Source organism: Mustelus asterias, chromosome 2 (genome assembly GCF_964213995.1).
Source record: "Mustelus asterias chromosome 2, sMusAst1.hap1.1, whole genome shotgun sequence".
NCBI lineage: Eukaryota > Metazoa > Chordata > Chondrichthyes > Carcharhiniformes > Triakidae > Mustelus > Mustelus asterias.
Genome location: NC_135802.1, coordinates 109,436,006 through 109,451,923, shown reverse-complemented (window position 1 = coordinate 109,451,923; position 15,918 = coordinate 109,436,006). Strand labels below are relative to the sequence as shown.

The following is a 15,918-nucleotide window of genomic DNA, read 5'->3' as shown; positions in this document are numbered from 1 at the left end:
ACATTTGGGACCAAGGAGAGAAAGCAATGGCTCACATCTTACCTTTTGTTCCCTAAAATGCAAATGTGGTGAGTCAGTGACTGTTTTACACTCACATAAAAGAGAAAAAAATTATCCAGAATAATTAATGAACCCTGAGGCAATTGAACATTTCCAAACACCGACCCAATAGAAATCAGTTTTCATCATTAATGTATCATAAGCTATTCAGTGAAAGAAGATTAAAATATAAATCAGCTTCAATCTTCCATATCCATGGGGAGCAACATGAAAAAGATCTGAGAGGAATTTTTAATAAATAATAATCCTCAAACTCTTCTTTTTCACATTTGCAATTTAAAGACCAAATGCCAGACCCAGATATAACCTTTGAAGCCTTTCCTCCTCTTTATGCTTTTGAACATTTTGAATTCTTAGTAGCTTAGAAAAATAACACATAGGAGTCTAGAGGAAAATCTTTCAGGGGCACGTAGAACGTTCCAGTGTATTTAAATAGACAGAGGCCGCGATCTAGAGGCCCTGCTAGCCTTGCCGCATATCCCATAATGGCTGCTAAATCTCACAAGCAGACAAAGACGGGACTTACGCCAGCGAGATCTCAGTTTGAGATCTTCCCGCTCTCCGCTGGTGCACAGAAAGGGCATGAACCTGATTTCAATACATTAACATATTTTAACATTATTAAAGGGCTTGATGATCCAACAACTGACACCACACAGCAGCAAATTACTACTAGTTTTCACAAGCGAAAACCAGTTGTGACGACCACACCAGATGTGCGGAGGTGCCTGTAGGTCCTAGGGGTTGAGGGACAAGGGTAGGCATTGCCGCCAGCAGTGCCCCCACCCCTAGGGAGCACTACCAAGGGGGCATACAAAGTGGGCAGTACCACATGCAGGGGGCTCTGGCAGGGGAAGCATTACCCTCCTCCATTGTGGGGGGGGGGGCTTTCCTCTTCTACGTGTGGGTACTGGGGGTGTGGGTACAGAAGGCGGAGGCGATGCCCATGCGTTTGGATCCCAATGTCCGTGGGTGGGTAGTTCTCATCTTTGTTTTCAAATACCTCCTTGGTCTTGACCAACCCTGCCTCTGTAATTTCCTCCATCCCTGTGCTGAGATACCTGTGCTGCTTTGACCTCTTGAGCATCCCCAGTTTAAATCACTCCATCCTTGGTAGCTTAAGCTATAGAATTCCCCACCTAAATTTTCCCATCTTTATCTTTCCTCCTTTAAGTTGCTCCTTAAAATCTGCCCAAATATCTCTTCATGCGGCTGGAGTGAAATTTTGTTTTAAAATGCTCTTGTGAAGCCCTTAGGTATATAATATCATGTTAAATATGCTATATAAATGCAAGTTATTGTTGTTGTTTATAATGCTCTTGAATCATAAAAGTCAGGTCTTCATACTTTTACTAAGTACATACCTGTAGTACATGCTATATTTAATATTACATACTTGATCATATATAACTTACAACCTGATGACTGGGGACTCAAATGCATTACAGTTCAGCACTCGGGTTTTCAGGTGGATTGAACCCTTTAAATCCAAATTCTCCTTATGATTCACCACTGTTTTCTTACACTTACTATGTGACCATTAGTATGTCTTCACATTAAATAATTTGATCAAAAGCTCTAAGCAGTTCCTTTCGAGTACAAAAGCAAAGCATTTTAAATGCTGAACATCTGAACTAGAAACAGAAAATGCTGGAAACACTGCAAATTTGGCAGCATCTATGGAGAGAAAAAGTTTAGGTTGATGACCTTTTTGTCAGAACATGCCAGAGAATGCAAACAAATTTATCATTCAAAGCTATATGGCAAGTACAAAAGATAGACTGGATAAGAAAGACGATGCTGCTGCCCTTTATGTCAGGGACACCTGGGAATAAATGAAGTTGATCCTGTATGAGTGGCCAACCACAAAATGAACTGCTTTAGTAAGACATTTCCAGTGTGCCCAGATCTATGCTTACACTAGGGATATGCCACAGACTACCAGGTTCGCAGAGAAAGTAGGACAGTTTTCTCTTCGAGATTGGATGGGTTTGTGAGAACTGGACAATGTTAATAGGAGACTTCAATCAGCCAAATATACACCAAGAAGGTAAATCAGGCAAAATCTACAACAAATGGTCCATCTGCAGCTGCCTGCCACTTTACTGCTCACCCAAAGTAAAAATGTCCAACACCCATTCATGTAATGCATGACAGCTTCCTGACACAATACATCAAGCAAGTTAAGAAAAGCAATGTTCATCGCTGGGAATCATGATTGACCCAGACTATGTGCAGGAAATAGAAATCATAGCATCCCTGGGGCACAGCAAGCAAACTGAGTCAAAAATTCCCAAAACCAGCAGTCTGAAGCAAATGAATTGGGAGTTCTTCAACAACACTTCAGTACAGGTCAAATGAGACACATTTAATGGTATACTGAATACATTGCTAAAACAAATGTGCTCTGACTAATTAAACATAATACAAATAGTTTACTAAACAAATTAGATGTAAATTAAGGAGGGAAGTTGGCTTCTTGTAAAATTTGCAGGGAAAAGGGGAAAAGGATTGCTGGAATATAGAAAAATGCAGAAATATGACAAAAGATTGATTAAAGAGAGATTAGAAAGAGGCACAACAAGAGACTTCTCAGCACAGTAAAAAGAAATCCAGGAGCTTCAATAACAAGAAAAGATGCAAATGGATTAAAAACTGTAGATGAGGACAAATAGTAAATTTTCAGCTAATGGTAAATATGCTGAATGATTACAAGTATTTGCAAATGTTAAAGGTAAAATCAATATGATATAAATGAGATCAAATCATAGAAAGATTAAAAGATCTCAAAGTGATCTCAAAGTCCAAAGATGTGCGAGTTAGGTTGATTGGCCAGGTTAAAAAAATTGCCCCTTAGAGTCCTGGGATGTGTAGGTTAGTGGGATTACCGGGTAAAATATGTGGGGGTAGGGCCTGGGTGGGATTGTGGTCGGTGCAGACTCGATGGGCCGAATGGCCTCCTTCTGCACTGTAGGGTTTCTATGATTCTATGAAAAAATCCTCAGACACAGCTAGCATTTATTTCAGAATGTTGAGAAAGACTCGCAAAAGGGTCTTGTGAGGCAGTGACAAGTCGAGGAGTGACCACTGGATGATACTGATAGTTATACATTTGGCTAATAAGCATTCAGAAATGGGGCCAGAGCAGATGTGGACAAAAATACAGGCCGTTAATCTTACTTCTGTTTTGTGTAATACAACAAAATTGATTTTCAATAAAACAACAACTTTTATATAAGTACCTTTAGTTTAGAAGCATTCTCCAAGGCATTTCAAATAGATGTAAGAAACTAAATAGCACTGCAAAAATAGGAGAAATATTAGGAAAGATGATCAAAAGCTTGCTCCAAGTTGTGGGTTTTAGACAGGAGAAGTTTAACTCAGGAGGGAGAATTAGGGAGACAGTGAAGTATGTGGGGAGGTGGGTGGTATTTAAGAATGTGAAGCTTGGCCACCAAAGGCAAAATGAAGGAGAAATGCAAAAGAAGCCAGAGTCAAAGCAGTGGAGGGTAGCATTTGCAAGGCTGGAGAAGGTTACAGATACAGGGAGGATAAGATCATTAAATGATTTGAATAGAAGGATAGGAATTTTAAATTTGATGATTTCAGCAGTAGAGGCAAGTGATATTACAGTATCGAAAGTAGGCTGCCTTTGTGATAGAGAGGATATGGAATTGGAAACTCAGCTCAGAATCAGGTAGAAGTCAGGTAAGGAATATTAGTCAATAATAAGCCAATTAACAGCAGTCAACATGGATTCATAATTGGTAGTAGTGTGTACCATCTACAAGATGCACTGCAGGAACTCACCAAGATTCCTTGGGCAGTACCTTCCAAACCCACAACCACTACTATCTAGAAGGACAAGTGCAGCAGATACCTGGGAACACCACCACCTGGAGGATCCACTCTAATTCACTCACCATCCTGACTTGGAAATATATCACCCATTCCTTCAATGTTGCTGGGTCGAAATCCTGGAACATCCTTCCTAACAGCACTGTGAGTGTACCTACACCACATAAACTGCAGCAGTTCAAGAAGGCAGCTCACCACCACCTTCTGAAGGGCAAATAGGGATGGGCAATAAATGCTGATCTAGCCAGCGATGCCCACATCCCATAAATGAATTTTAAAAAAAGGAAAGGCACTGTCTCACCAAACACCTTGTCTCCTTCCAGGAAATAACATTTCAAGCAGACTGTGGTAAACAGCATGATGTGCCATACCTAGATTTCTAATAGGCATTTGACAACGTCCCACTTGAAAGGCTATATTTTAATCTCAAGGCATTAGGAATTCCAGGCAAATTCTGTGAATGAAGAAAGGCAATGATGAAGGATAGAAAACAGTAAGGGCTGGATTTTCATGGAGAAGGCAGGAAGTTTGAGTCGGGAAACTTCCTGGACTCCACAGGCTCACCTTATTTAAAAGTGCCCCTGCCTGCCATATTATTATTTTGGGGAGTCAGGATCAGGATGGATTTGGGCCAGCTGCCTCCAGAGGTTGGTTACAAAGACAGTCTCAGCTCTGAGACTCCAGCCAAGTTGCATTCAAACGCTATTACACCCTCCAGCCCTCACCTCCCCCCATCCCATATACCTCCATGCCACCATGCTCTTTGACTCTCTACATGCTGCAGACAAAGATTTTTAAAACATCAATCCAACAACTGCGGTAACGTGGCCCCCTTACTGGGGTGAACATTTGAGGGCTAAATGACCGGGCCGTGCAGGAAACCGAGCCAATCGGGACCAAGGGCACGCATCCTGGGACGGGGGAGCAATCTCAGTTGGAGCCAAGGACGAGAAGAGCGTAGATGTGTATCACTGTCCTGTCAGACCCTTATCTTGTATCTATATTATTAATAAATTAACTATTGCTTGAGGCCATAACAAGTCACCTTCGGCATTAGTACACTGCCAATGAGGAAAAGCTTTGTTAGTTATCGGGAGATTGCAGTGCGCAGTAAAAGGCAGAGTGAGTGAGTGTCAAAGCTACGAAGAGACAGGTACAAATGTCATATAAAAATGTCTTTAATTGGAAAGACTGAGCCATTTGTCACAGAAGTGGAAAACTGGGGACAATATATCAAGAGGGTGCATTAGTTCTTTGTAGCTAATGAGATCACTGTAGAGGAAAAACAAAAGGTGATACTACTGAGTCTGTGGACCACAAACGTACAGCCTATTGAAGAGTCTTAACATTGTCTGTCGCTCCAGACACAGTCGCCGGAATTTTACCAGCCTGCCTGCCACAGGAATTGGAGCGGGCAAGGGGCGGTGCATGGAAAGGTCTGTTGACCTCGGGTGGGATTGTATAGTTTCAGGATGATCAAGGCTGTAAAATCCTGCCCAGTGGGCGCAATCTTATGAAAAAAATTCAAAGTGCCGAATGAGCAAGAAAACGGGAGAGTTTCAGATTTGTTTGCTGGTGAGTTTGAAAATGCAATCTTATGGCACTTAGTTTAAAACGTGTGCCACAATGTGATTTCTGCCAACAGGGGAGCCTGAGAGGAGTAATACAGCACTGGGGGTGGAAGCTTGTTTTTGAAGTAGGGAGCACACTCCCAAGAAACTTGCTGGTGCAGAAATTATAGGCGGGATTTTACGGCCTCACTTGTCCCGAAACTGTAAAATCCTGCCCAAGTCAACGGACCTTTCCATGGTCCTTCCCTTGCCCGTTTTGATTCCTGTGGTGGGCGGGTCGGTAAATCTCTGGCCTACATATGTTTCATTGCAAATGGAAGGGTTGTTTACAAGCATAGTGTAGAATGAAGAAAGCAAGACAGAATGTGCAATAAAACAACAGTTAGTTTAATTCTGTTAAATAAACTGGATGAGGAGCCCATTAGGGGATCCAAATTGTATACTTTAAACTAGGTCCAACTCAATAAGTTGCCTCCTTCAGAAATAGCCATAATTGTCAGTGGCAGATCTCTTAAAATGGACGTTGACCCAGGAGCCGTGGCCACAGTCATAGGAGAGCAAACATTCCGATACCTTCAAAAAGGTCTGCAACCCTTGCCATTGAGGGATTCAGGAGCCATTTTGTCTTCTTATACAGGAGAGATGTTGAAAACAGGGCCAGTTACAGTATCCAACAGAAACCAAACGGCACAATTCTAGTGATTGAGTGTCACAGACCTTGTTTCATGGATTGAAATTGGCTGAAGCAGATAAAATTAGAGTGGTTGGAGATATTAAATATTTGGGGGAGCGTTTCAAGAGCTACTGTGCAGATATTCTGAGGTTTTCCAAAAGGAACTAGGACAAATAAAAGGGGCTAAAGCCAAAATTTATTTGAACCCCAAGGCAACACCCATATTTTTTCAGGCCCGTCCAGTGCCTTTTGCACGCCATCGTAAAGTAGAAGTGGATTTAGGAAGATTGGAAGACTTGGCTGTCATAAAACCTGTACAATTTTCTGAATGGGCTGCGGCTATAGTCCCTATTCTAAAACCAGATTGCACTGTAGAAATCTGTGGGGATTATAAATTAACTGTAAACCAAAGAGCTCAGATAGATAGATACCCTATTCTGAGAATTGAGGACATCTATGCCAAATTAACAGGGGGCTTTAAGTACTTCAAATTAGAACTCAGTCGCGCCTATCAGCAGATGGAGTTGAATGAAGATTCCCAGCAGTTCGTTACCATCAGCACCCACAAAAGGTTATACCAGTACACACATTAACCCTTTGGAGTCTCATCGGCCTGCGCCATTTTCCAGCATACAATAGAAAATTTATTATAGGGCATTCCTTGATGACGTTCTAATTACGGAAGCGTCCCTGAGGAACAGAGGGCAAACTGAGATAAGGTTCTAAGAAGATTTAAAGAAGTGGGCATCCGTTCGAAATGAGAGAAATGCACTTTCCAGATGGATGAAGTTACATACCTGGGTTTTAGGGTAGACACTAAAGGCTCACATCTTTTGGAGGATAAATTCAAAGCCATAAAGGAAGTACCGCAGCTTAAAAATGTATCGGAGTTAAAATCATTCCTCGGAATTGTGAATTATTAAGGCAGATGTTTAAAAACGTGTCTACAATCTTAGCCCCACTTCACCAACTTTCGAAGAAGCATCAATGATGGAAATGGGGAGAGGCACAAATAGAGGAGTTTGCAAAAGTAAAGCCTTACAGTCATCAACATTGCTTGTATATCTTGATCCAACCAAAACAATGCATCGCCATATGGACTGGGAGCAGTTTTGTCCCACAAGATGTCAGGTAGGGTAGAGAGACCAATTACATTTGTGTCAAGAATCTTATCAGATGCTGAGAAAAAGTATTCTCGGATTGACAAAGTCTGGCAATAATTTATGTAGTGAACAAGTTTTATCAATATATATATATGGTAGATATTACACCATGGCATCAGATCACAAGCCGTTGTTAGGTTTATTCTGAGAGGATAAACCTGTGCCACCAATTGCCTCTGCAAGTGGGAAGAGATGGGCTCTATTGCTAGTTGCATACAGCTACTCTCTCCAGCATAGGCTAAGGATGCAAGTATCGATTGTGGATGCGCTAAGCCACCTCCTTCTGCTGCAGACAGTAATGTTACCACCTGTATCATGAGAAATAGTGTTGGCACTGCACATAATAGAGACTTTGCTGGTATCATCTACTCATATAAAAACCTGAACTGAAAGGGACCCAGTGTTGTGAAAAGTTAAGAGGATGGTGGTGCAATACGATAAGTCAGAGCAAATCAGATCTTACCTCCAACGTAAGATGGCGATAACATATGAGAATAGTGTGTTATTGTGAGGAGCTTATGTTATGGTGCCACCCCAGGAGCAACGACTTCTATTACAGGAATTATATGACACACCCCCCAGACAAACTTGCCCGAAGTTGTTTGGTGGCCCAGCATCGATAAAGAAATTGTAAGAATGGCCAGCTAAGGCCCGAGTTGTAAAGCCCAGCAGTCATTGCTGCCACGAGCAAATACTCATCTATGGGAATGGCTGGGTCGGCCATGATCAAGATTGCACAAACACTTCGCAGGACTGTTCATGGGACATATGTTCCTCATCCTGGTTGAAGCTTATTCTAAATAGCTGGATGTCCAATTAATGAAGTCTATAATGGCTACAGAATGGGACCGGTCTCCTACATTGTAGAAGTACAAGGTTGCCGTGTAAGAAAAACACATGGATCATCTAAGGAAGAGAGTTGGGCCAGATACAGAGGAGCAATAAGTGTTTGCTGCGGTGGACTCGTGTTTGCCTGTTGCTGATCCAAGAATTCCTGTTGTTAATGTGGAGCCAAGGCAACCAACAGTTTCCAAAGCCAAGAAGATAGTAGTTACAGAGGAGGATGTCAACCCTGGACTGATGAGTTTGCCTTTTGCATCTGCCTGCCCAGATTCTTTACTCACCGCAGATCATAATACTGAATTGAGATGTTTCTCCGGAGTCCAGAAGTCTCCAGACTGACTGACTTTGTGATGAGTTTTTCCTCGGGTGTCCCTTATGTCTTGTCAAACTGTGTATGTCTATGTTTAATGATGTACCTTTTGTTTCATTCGCAGGTGAACTCAGGAGTTAGCAGAGAAGGAGTATGGTAACGTGGCCCCTTTAAGGAGGTGATCCTTTGTGGGCCACGTGATCAGGCCGGACCGTATGGAGAGGCTGCACGGGAAGCCAAGCCAGTCAGGAGCAAGGGTGCGCATCCTACGACAAGGAAGAACCTCAGTTGGAGGCAGGGAAGAGAAGAGAGTAGACTTGTATTCGTTTTGACAGACCTTACCTTGTGTATATATATTATTAACGAATCAATTAATGCTTGAAGCCACAACGAATCACCTTTGACTTTACTACGACCACCAACATCTTTAAACCGCCTCAACATTGAATACTGCAGGAATCATCCAAGTTATCAATCTATAAGACCCATAACTTTTACCGGACTCCTAAAAAGCCTGCTTAATCTATCCTTGCACTCTGTAACTCATCGTGTATGTGTGAACTTCAAGTGTGTGTAAAAGTTGGAGCATTAGACTGGGTTAAGTACATTTTTGTAAAAAAAAAATTCAAGGAAACCTGTCTGTGTGGTTTACAGTCACAGCACATAAACAGTTAAAACACTCACTGAATTGGCAATCATATCCTGCAAAAACAATCCTGTTGCAGTTAGACGAGGCATGGGTGAAGAGGGGGAACCATTTCCTTCCTCACCTGATCACAACAGGCAGAAACAAAGGCAGATTACATTTAATACAGGTAATTGTAAAGTATTGGTCATGGGTCTCTTTAACTTTACTGTTAACTACGTCAACTGTGTTGGAGTAGCCAGAGATGAAACTGAAAAAAACTTCTGAAAAGATGCTGAATATGTCCTACAAACGCAGACTAGTCATCAATAAAACAAATAGAATGTTGAACTACAAAGCCAAAACAGTGGCACACAAGGTGAAGGAAATCACTCTGTCTGGAGTACTATATCTCTTTCTGGTTCCCAAGGCTTAAGGGACGCATTCACGTATTCATGGCAGTGGAGAAGAGGCACGAGGCTGTTCTCTGCTGTAAAGGAAAAAAAGTTGGAAGAAACGTGGATATTTCAACCACGCAAAGGTGTGGGAGAGAACAAGAGAATGGGATTGGACTGAATAGTTTGGAGGGAGTGTGGAAATTGATAGGTCAAATGGCCTGTTTCACTGCTGCAACATTCTGTACTTCAGTCTTAATAGGAATGTCAGGTTGTGAGGTGCTCTGTGATGCGTGTGATGTGTTGTGCTTTTGCATTCGGTTTAGACATCGGTATTATGGAATGGACCACTTTATTAAAGCCCCACCAGCTGATTTATTTTATGCAGACATTTAGACATGATGGATTGACAGATGGTTCTGTTTATTAGCCGGTGACTGAAGAAAATTCTGCCAGGTCTCATGTTCAGTATTAGTGTTAACTCAATGGAAAATGCAGCAATATTTTCATTCACATTCAAAATGGGAATATATTCATTCACTTTGCAGTCCTGAACATCTTTCAAGTGGGACAGTTCTGCTTTGTCCAAAAAGTAATTATGCAGTTAGAAACAAGTCATTTCACAGGGACTTTGTAAGGTGCTTCAGGGTTCATTGCCAGCATCTTCCGACTGCTGTGCATCTCCTGTTGCCTGACTGATGTAAGTGCAGTGAGTTCCTGTTTGCACTTCTAATGGTTTATATGCTATGTAATTTCAATTTGCCGACATACTGCCAGTGTTTAGTGCTGTTTTTTGTCATTAAAATAGCATGTGGACATTGTCTCTATTTTGCATCCCTCATTATGAGGTTAATTGGCTGTTAGTCACTCTAAATATTAACAACACTCATTAGTGCTCAGTGGAAACTCTGTGCTCTGGATAAATATACCGCATGAGTATTTACAGATGAAAAAAAGGCAATGTTAAATCAGCCCAAACTCACTGCAGTTAGGATAATTCAGGCTCAACTTATCTGCATATAGATGGCTACCTCTTTCTACTATATTTAGCCATAATGTTCAGTTAACAAGTAAATTATGATTATCATTGTTGTTCAGTTCACAAGTGCATATCAACTGGAATAGTGAGAGACACTGGTCAATGTGTGCTAAGTTTATTGATTTCAGATGTAACTGCAATCGGGGTGCTAATATGGGACCTAGTATGTCTGGTAAGAGAAGTGGAGGGAACAGCATAATAATGAATCAACTAGGGTTCCTGCTTCAAATCACTCCAGCAAACTTGACCAAAAATACGTGTATATGAGTGTCAAATGGAATAAAATTGGGGTTCCACTGTAATGTCTTCTTCAGCCGGATAGCCTATGAGTGCTCACTATCAAAGATAGCTTATGTAGAATGGTGACTTTGCCCAAGCACTGGAGGTCAACACGTCCCTGTAGAACAGCACCCTGGCATGATTGAGTGCATTTAAGTGTTATAATTACTCTAATTTGCACATAGGCTTTCTGCTTGCCCATCTTCAGTCAAAGCTTCTGTTTTTGTCCCCTTGTGTCTCTAGTAATCTTATTATCTGATGATCAAGCCTGGCACAAACAGGGACCCTTTTTCCAATCCCTCCGCATCCATCCCAATTCCAACTCATTTCCCTGATATTGGATCATTCAGTATTCAGGCTTGCATTACGCAATAAGCTATCAGAACTCATGTTGTTCACATTTACTCAGCTCCTAATGATTTGGATCTTGGAAAGATACCAGTACTCAGACCAGGGAATGAACATAATTGTGGTGCCCAGAGGGATGTCTAGCCTTAACCTAGAGGATGACAGACAAATACAATGAAATCACATGGATTTTCAAAGCCAGTGTGATTTTCAGGTTTTCTCCCCAGAGTGCCTTTCCAACAATATATCTGGAATTATTGAAGTTAACTGACTGATCATGAATACTTTGGTAGAGTTGGGAGCAAGGTCACTGGGATTCCAGTTCCTACACATTTACTGCAGCAAAGTAAAATCAAAACCCCTGTTATTCGGATTTGTTTATTTTCAATTTTTACCTATTTCCCAGATTTTAAAAATGATTTTTTTAAAACTGCATTTGCTGACCATTGCTACTCTCTAAAATTATATGACTCTCAGGTTTGTTTCTATATATTTCTTTATCATATGTGCACAGATAATGGGGGCAATTCTCCGCTCCTACTAGCTGCAGGCACGTTCAGCACTGGCCCGTTGCCACCCAGCCCCCTCCATTGGGGGAAGTCCAGCTGGCACCAAACAATACAGGCCCTGACAAGCATGGACCTGACACCTTGGGCTCCAAGGAGGAGGCAAAGAGGTAAGTTATGTGCCCCTCTGCCGCTGCCAGATGCAGAGGGAGGATCTCTGAAGGGACCTAGAGGTTGAGTGGGCTGGAACAGTTGATCTCTGGCCTCTCACCCAGAATGGCGATCTCATAGCTGGACTGCCCCTTATAAGCAATGGGAAAAGTGAAGATCACTCTTAGCATGGTGATCTCAGGCTGCTTTCAGTTAGAAATTTTCACTAATGTCTGTGTACTGTGAATCTTTTGAAGTGGCTGGAAACTTTACTACCCATTCTCCCTTGACACCTGGAAGCCATCAAGATCACTGCAGCACTCCATTCTACAGAAGAGATTCCCTTGCCCTCTCTCAGAAGCCCCAGGTGTGTGCAGGCCTCTTTTAAGTCCTTTGACTGACAGGACATGTCATTTTCACAAGTGGGATTCCCTTTTGTAGCATGGATGAGCCATGGTGCAGCCTGGCCTCTTTGAACTGCTCTGATTGACAGCTGCAGAGCAGATCAAACAGTTCATTATGAGACAATCCAGTAAACCTCAAGTACTTCCTCTTTTCACCACAGCTGCTCACTTAGCCCCATTCTTTTAACGCTGCATTTTCCTCCGGTCTCTGAGCCTTCCTAGAAAGCTCAAATATTTTGAAAAGCTTTGTTTACGTTCAATTTCACACTCTTGTTCCTTTAAATGGCTTCTTGATGACAGGTCCAGGGTATTACACAGCAGGCAAGAGCTTTGTTTCTTTTTGTTTCCCTTTATGGTTGAGTACATTTCAAGTACTTCCTCTTTTCTAACTGCAATGTTAATAAACAGGCTTGGTTTGATTGACAGGAGTCTGATTCACAACAGTCAGGAGCTTTCACTTCCTCTTTTCTAACCACAATGTTTATAAACATGCAGGAATAGTAGAAACCATAGCTTAATTTGCAGATGACACTAAAATTGGTGGGATAGTAAGTTACAATAATGAAATACGATATTTAGAAATGGATATGGATAGGTTAAGTGAATGGAGCAAAATTTGGTAGATGAAGTTCAATGTTGATAAGTGTTAGGTTTTCCATTTTGGTAGGTAAAATACAAAAGAAAAATATTATCCAAATGGAGAGAAACTTTGTAGTGCTTCAGTGCAGAGGGATCTGGGTGTCCTTGCGCATGAATCGCAGAAAACTAGAATACAGATACAGCAGGTAATAAGGAAGGCAAATGGAATCTTGGCATTTGTCGTTAAAGGAATAGAATATAAAAATAGCGAAATGTTGCTGCTCCTTTATAAAGAATTAGTGAGACTGCACTGAGAACATTGTGTACAGTTTTGGTCCCCTTACTCGAGGAGGAATGTAGTTTCATTGGAGGTGGTTCAGAGGAGGTTCACTAGATTGATTCCAGAGATGAGGGGTTTAACTTAGGAAGCGAGGTTGGGCAGTTTAGGCCTATACTCCCTGGAGTTCAGAATAATAAGAGGTGATGTAATTGAGAGGTACAAGATGATTAGGGGGAATTGACATTATGGATGTGGAGTGGATGTTTCCTCTTGCTGGGCAATCTAGAACAAGAGGTTATAGTTTTAGGATAAGGCATAGTAGATTTAAAACAGAGATGAGGAGGAATTACTTCTCTCAAAGGGCTGTGAGTCTGTGGAATTCACTACCCCAGAGCGTGGTGGATGCCAGAACTTTGAGCGAATTTAAGGAAGAGGAGGACAGATTTTTAATTAGTAAGGATTTGAAGGCCTATGGTGAATGGGCAGGAACGTGGAGGTGAGGCCGAGATGAGATCAGCCATGATCATATTAAATGGCGGAGCAAGCTTGAGGGGCTGAATTGTCTACTCCTGCTCCTAGTTGTTATGATCCTAATGCTTGTTATAAAGTGCAGTATTCATAAACAGGCTTGTTCTTTGATCTGAAGGCCTTGGTAACTTTTCCCCCCCCCCATAATGAGTCTTCTTCAACCACTCATGCTGGAATAGTGTGCCTGCACTGGTGGTAGCTTTCAGCTTTGGAAGAGGCTGGAACTACTCCCCCCAGCACCAAGGCAGTGACACCCTGGCAGTCACTGCAATGTCAGTGTGTCATTGTCAGGGTGCCAGGGACAATGCATGGTTGGCACTGAGGGGTATGGCACCTGAGCAGACCAGATATCGGAGTGGGGGCATAGGGGGTGAGGGCCCTGATTTGGGGGTGGGGGGGGGGGAGTGGGGGGAGTCAGGTCGCCCTCATGCCTGTAAAGTGTGAGAGGGTCACCCATTCTTTTAGTAGTGTGGGGGATGTCCCTCTGTGCTGAAGGGTTGGGGGTGCTCCGATCTCTGTGAAGCTGGAGATGTTTCCGGTAGAGGATTTTTTTCCCCCTAATGATGGTTGACTCCCATCTGGGAGTTGTTGCTAACACCAGCAGGAAACACTTTGGTGTTCCATCTTATGGAAGCACTTGGATCATAAACGGGAGACTGGCGCCCAATATCTGTAATGAAATGTCGGCAGTATTCTTCCCCAATTCCTAACTTGCACAGCATAAAGATTGTATCAGAGAGGTACAACAAGATAGCTTTCCACTTATCAAATCACTTTAATAAATAAAGGAAATTAACTTAAGTGCGCAACATTTTTGCTGAGTTCTTCAAACACTGAATTTCACTTTTAAAAATGTAACATTTTTTCACTGGCTTTAATTTAGACATGATTTTCAAAATCCCCAGAAATAGCTGTTTAACCTTTAATACATTTGCATTAAGATACTGCATCTTTCCTTTAACTTTAGGGACACAACATTTTTGCCAATCTTTCATCCAAAGACTACAGCGATTTGATGCAGCTACTAAAACAAGCCATCCTGTCCACTGACCTCATGCTTCATTTTGAGTAAGTGTTTCCATTACAGACTAAATACAACACATTCCATATAATTTTCTTATTGTTAATACTATAAATGAATGTTGTTTAGTAAATGTACTATTTTGCCAATTTGGTAGCCAGTTATAAAGTTGGTAGTGTATTTGCCTCTCAATCAGAAGGTTCAAGACCTATTTCAGGATCTGAACCTATTAGCTAGGTGAGCACTTCAATGGAACATGTGCATTCAAAGTGCAGTCCATTGGATGGGGTCTTGAATTGAGGCCCTGCTCATGCAGGTATAAAAGATTCCCTGCCACTACTCAAAAAAAAAAGAGCTGAAAATTCTCCTAGTGTCACTCATGGAATGCTCAATACATTATTCCTCCCTCTGTACCATAAGCAGATTAGCTACCATGCTTCTCTACACAAGAATAGTGATTAATCTTCAAAAATAATCCACTAGTCATAAAGTAGTTTGGGAAGTGATAAGGCACTGTATCAGCACAAATTCTTTCTTCCTTTTTATGTGATTCGTGAAGTATAAAATTGCACATGAACAAAATGGCCCTGTCCAAAGCTCATGAGAACTGCTGAAATCACCCAAAGCTGTACCCAGTACCTGTAACCATGCACAAACTCCCAGGAAAAATTTAAGTGTGCCAAGGTGATTTGCTCTGAAGAGTTCCCTCCTCAAGCTACATTTAACAGTTATTTGAAAGCTAAGCATTTATTGAATTAGAAGTACTGAGGAGATTAACAAGTTATTTGGCCAAGTTTATTGCTGCACTGTGAATGAACTTTATCAGATGTACTAATTGTGATACTGTAGGCTGGTTCAATTTGGTCTGTATTACTGGCCATTTGTATTTTTAGTATGTTAAAGTAAGCATTTTAAAACCTGTTTCATTTAATCAAATAATTAGCAGATTGCTCATATATCAACATTTATTGCTGACTGAAGCTAATTAGATGCCAGCAGTTATATGGCATACTCAGATGTTGGTTTGTTAGAATGTGCTAATTTCCCTGAGTGTAGTATATCAACCGTGTGCAGAATTGTAATGCTACATTGCTGCTTAATACAGATACAGTAAAATATTTCCTTTTTCTCATTTAAATGCAGGCAGCGCACAAAGTTCTTTGAGTTTGTAATATCTGGGGAATTTAACTGGCATCTTGAGAAGCGCAGGGAAATGTTGAGGTAAAACAAGATTCTGAAAATGTTTTGTCTTTTGTTCATTGCGATTGTAATACTTTTATTTAATC

General features: G+C 41.5%; 1 protein-coding gene across 1 annotated transcript in view; it reads left to right on the top strand.

Annotated features, from left to right (window-relative positions):
• The window catches only part of LOC144503706 (dual 3',5'-cyclic-AMP and -GMP phosphodiesterase 11A-like), a 277,419-nt gene that overhangs the window by 233,860 nt on the left and 27,641 nt on the right, over nt 1-15,918 (top strand). Inside the window, exons 16-17 of the mRNA XM_078228466.1 lie at nt 14,579-14,679; nt 15,776-15,853. Of these exons, the coding sequence (XP_078084592.1) occupies nt 14,579-14,679; nt 15,776-15,853 (179 nt within the window). The remainder of the gene's footprint in view (nt 1-14,578; nt 14,680-15,775; nt 15,854-15,918) is intronic.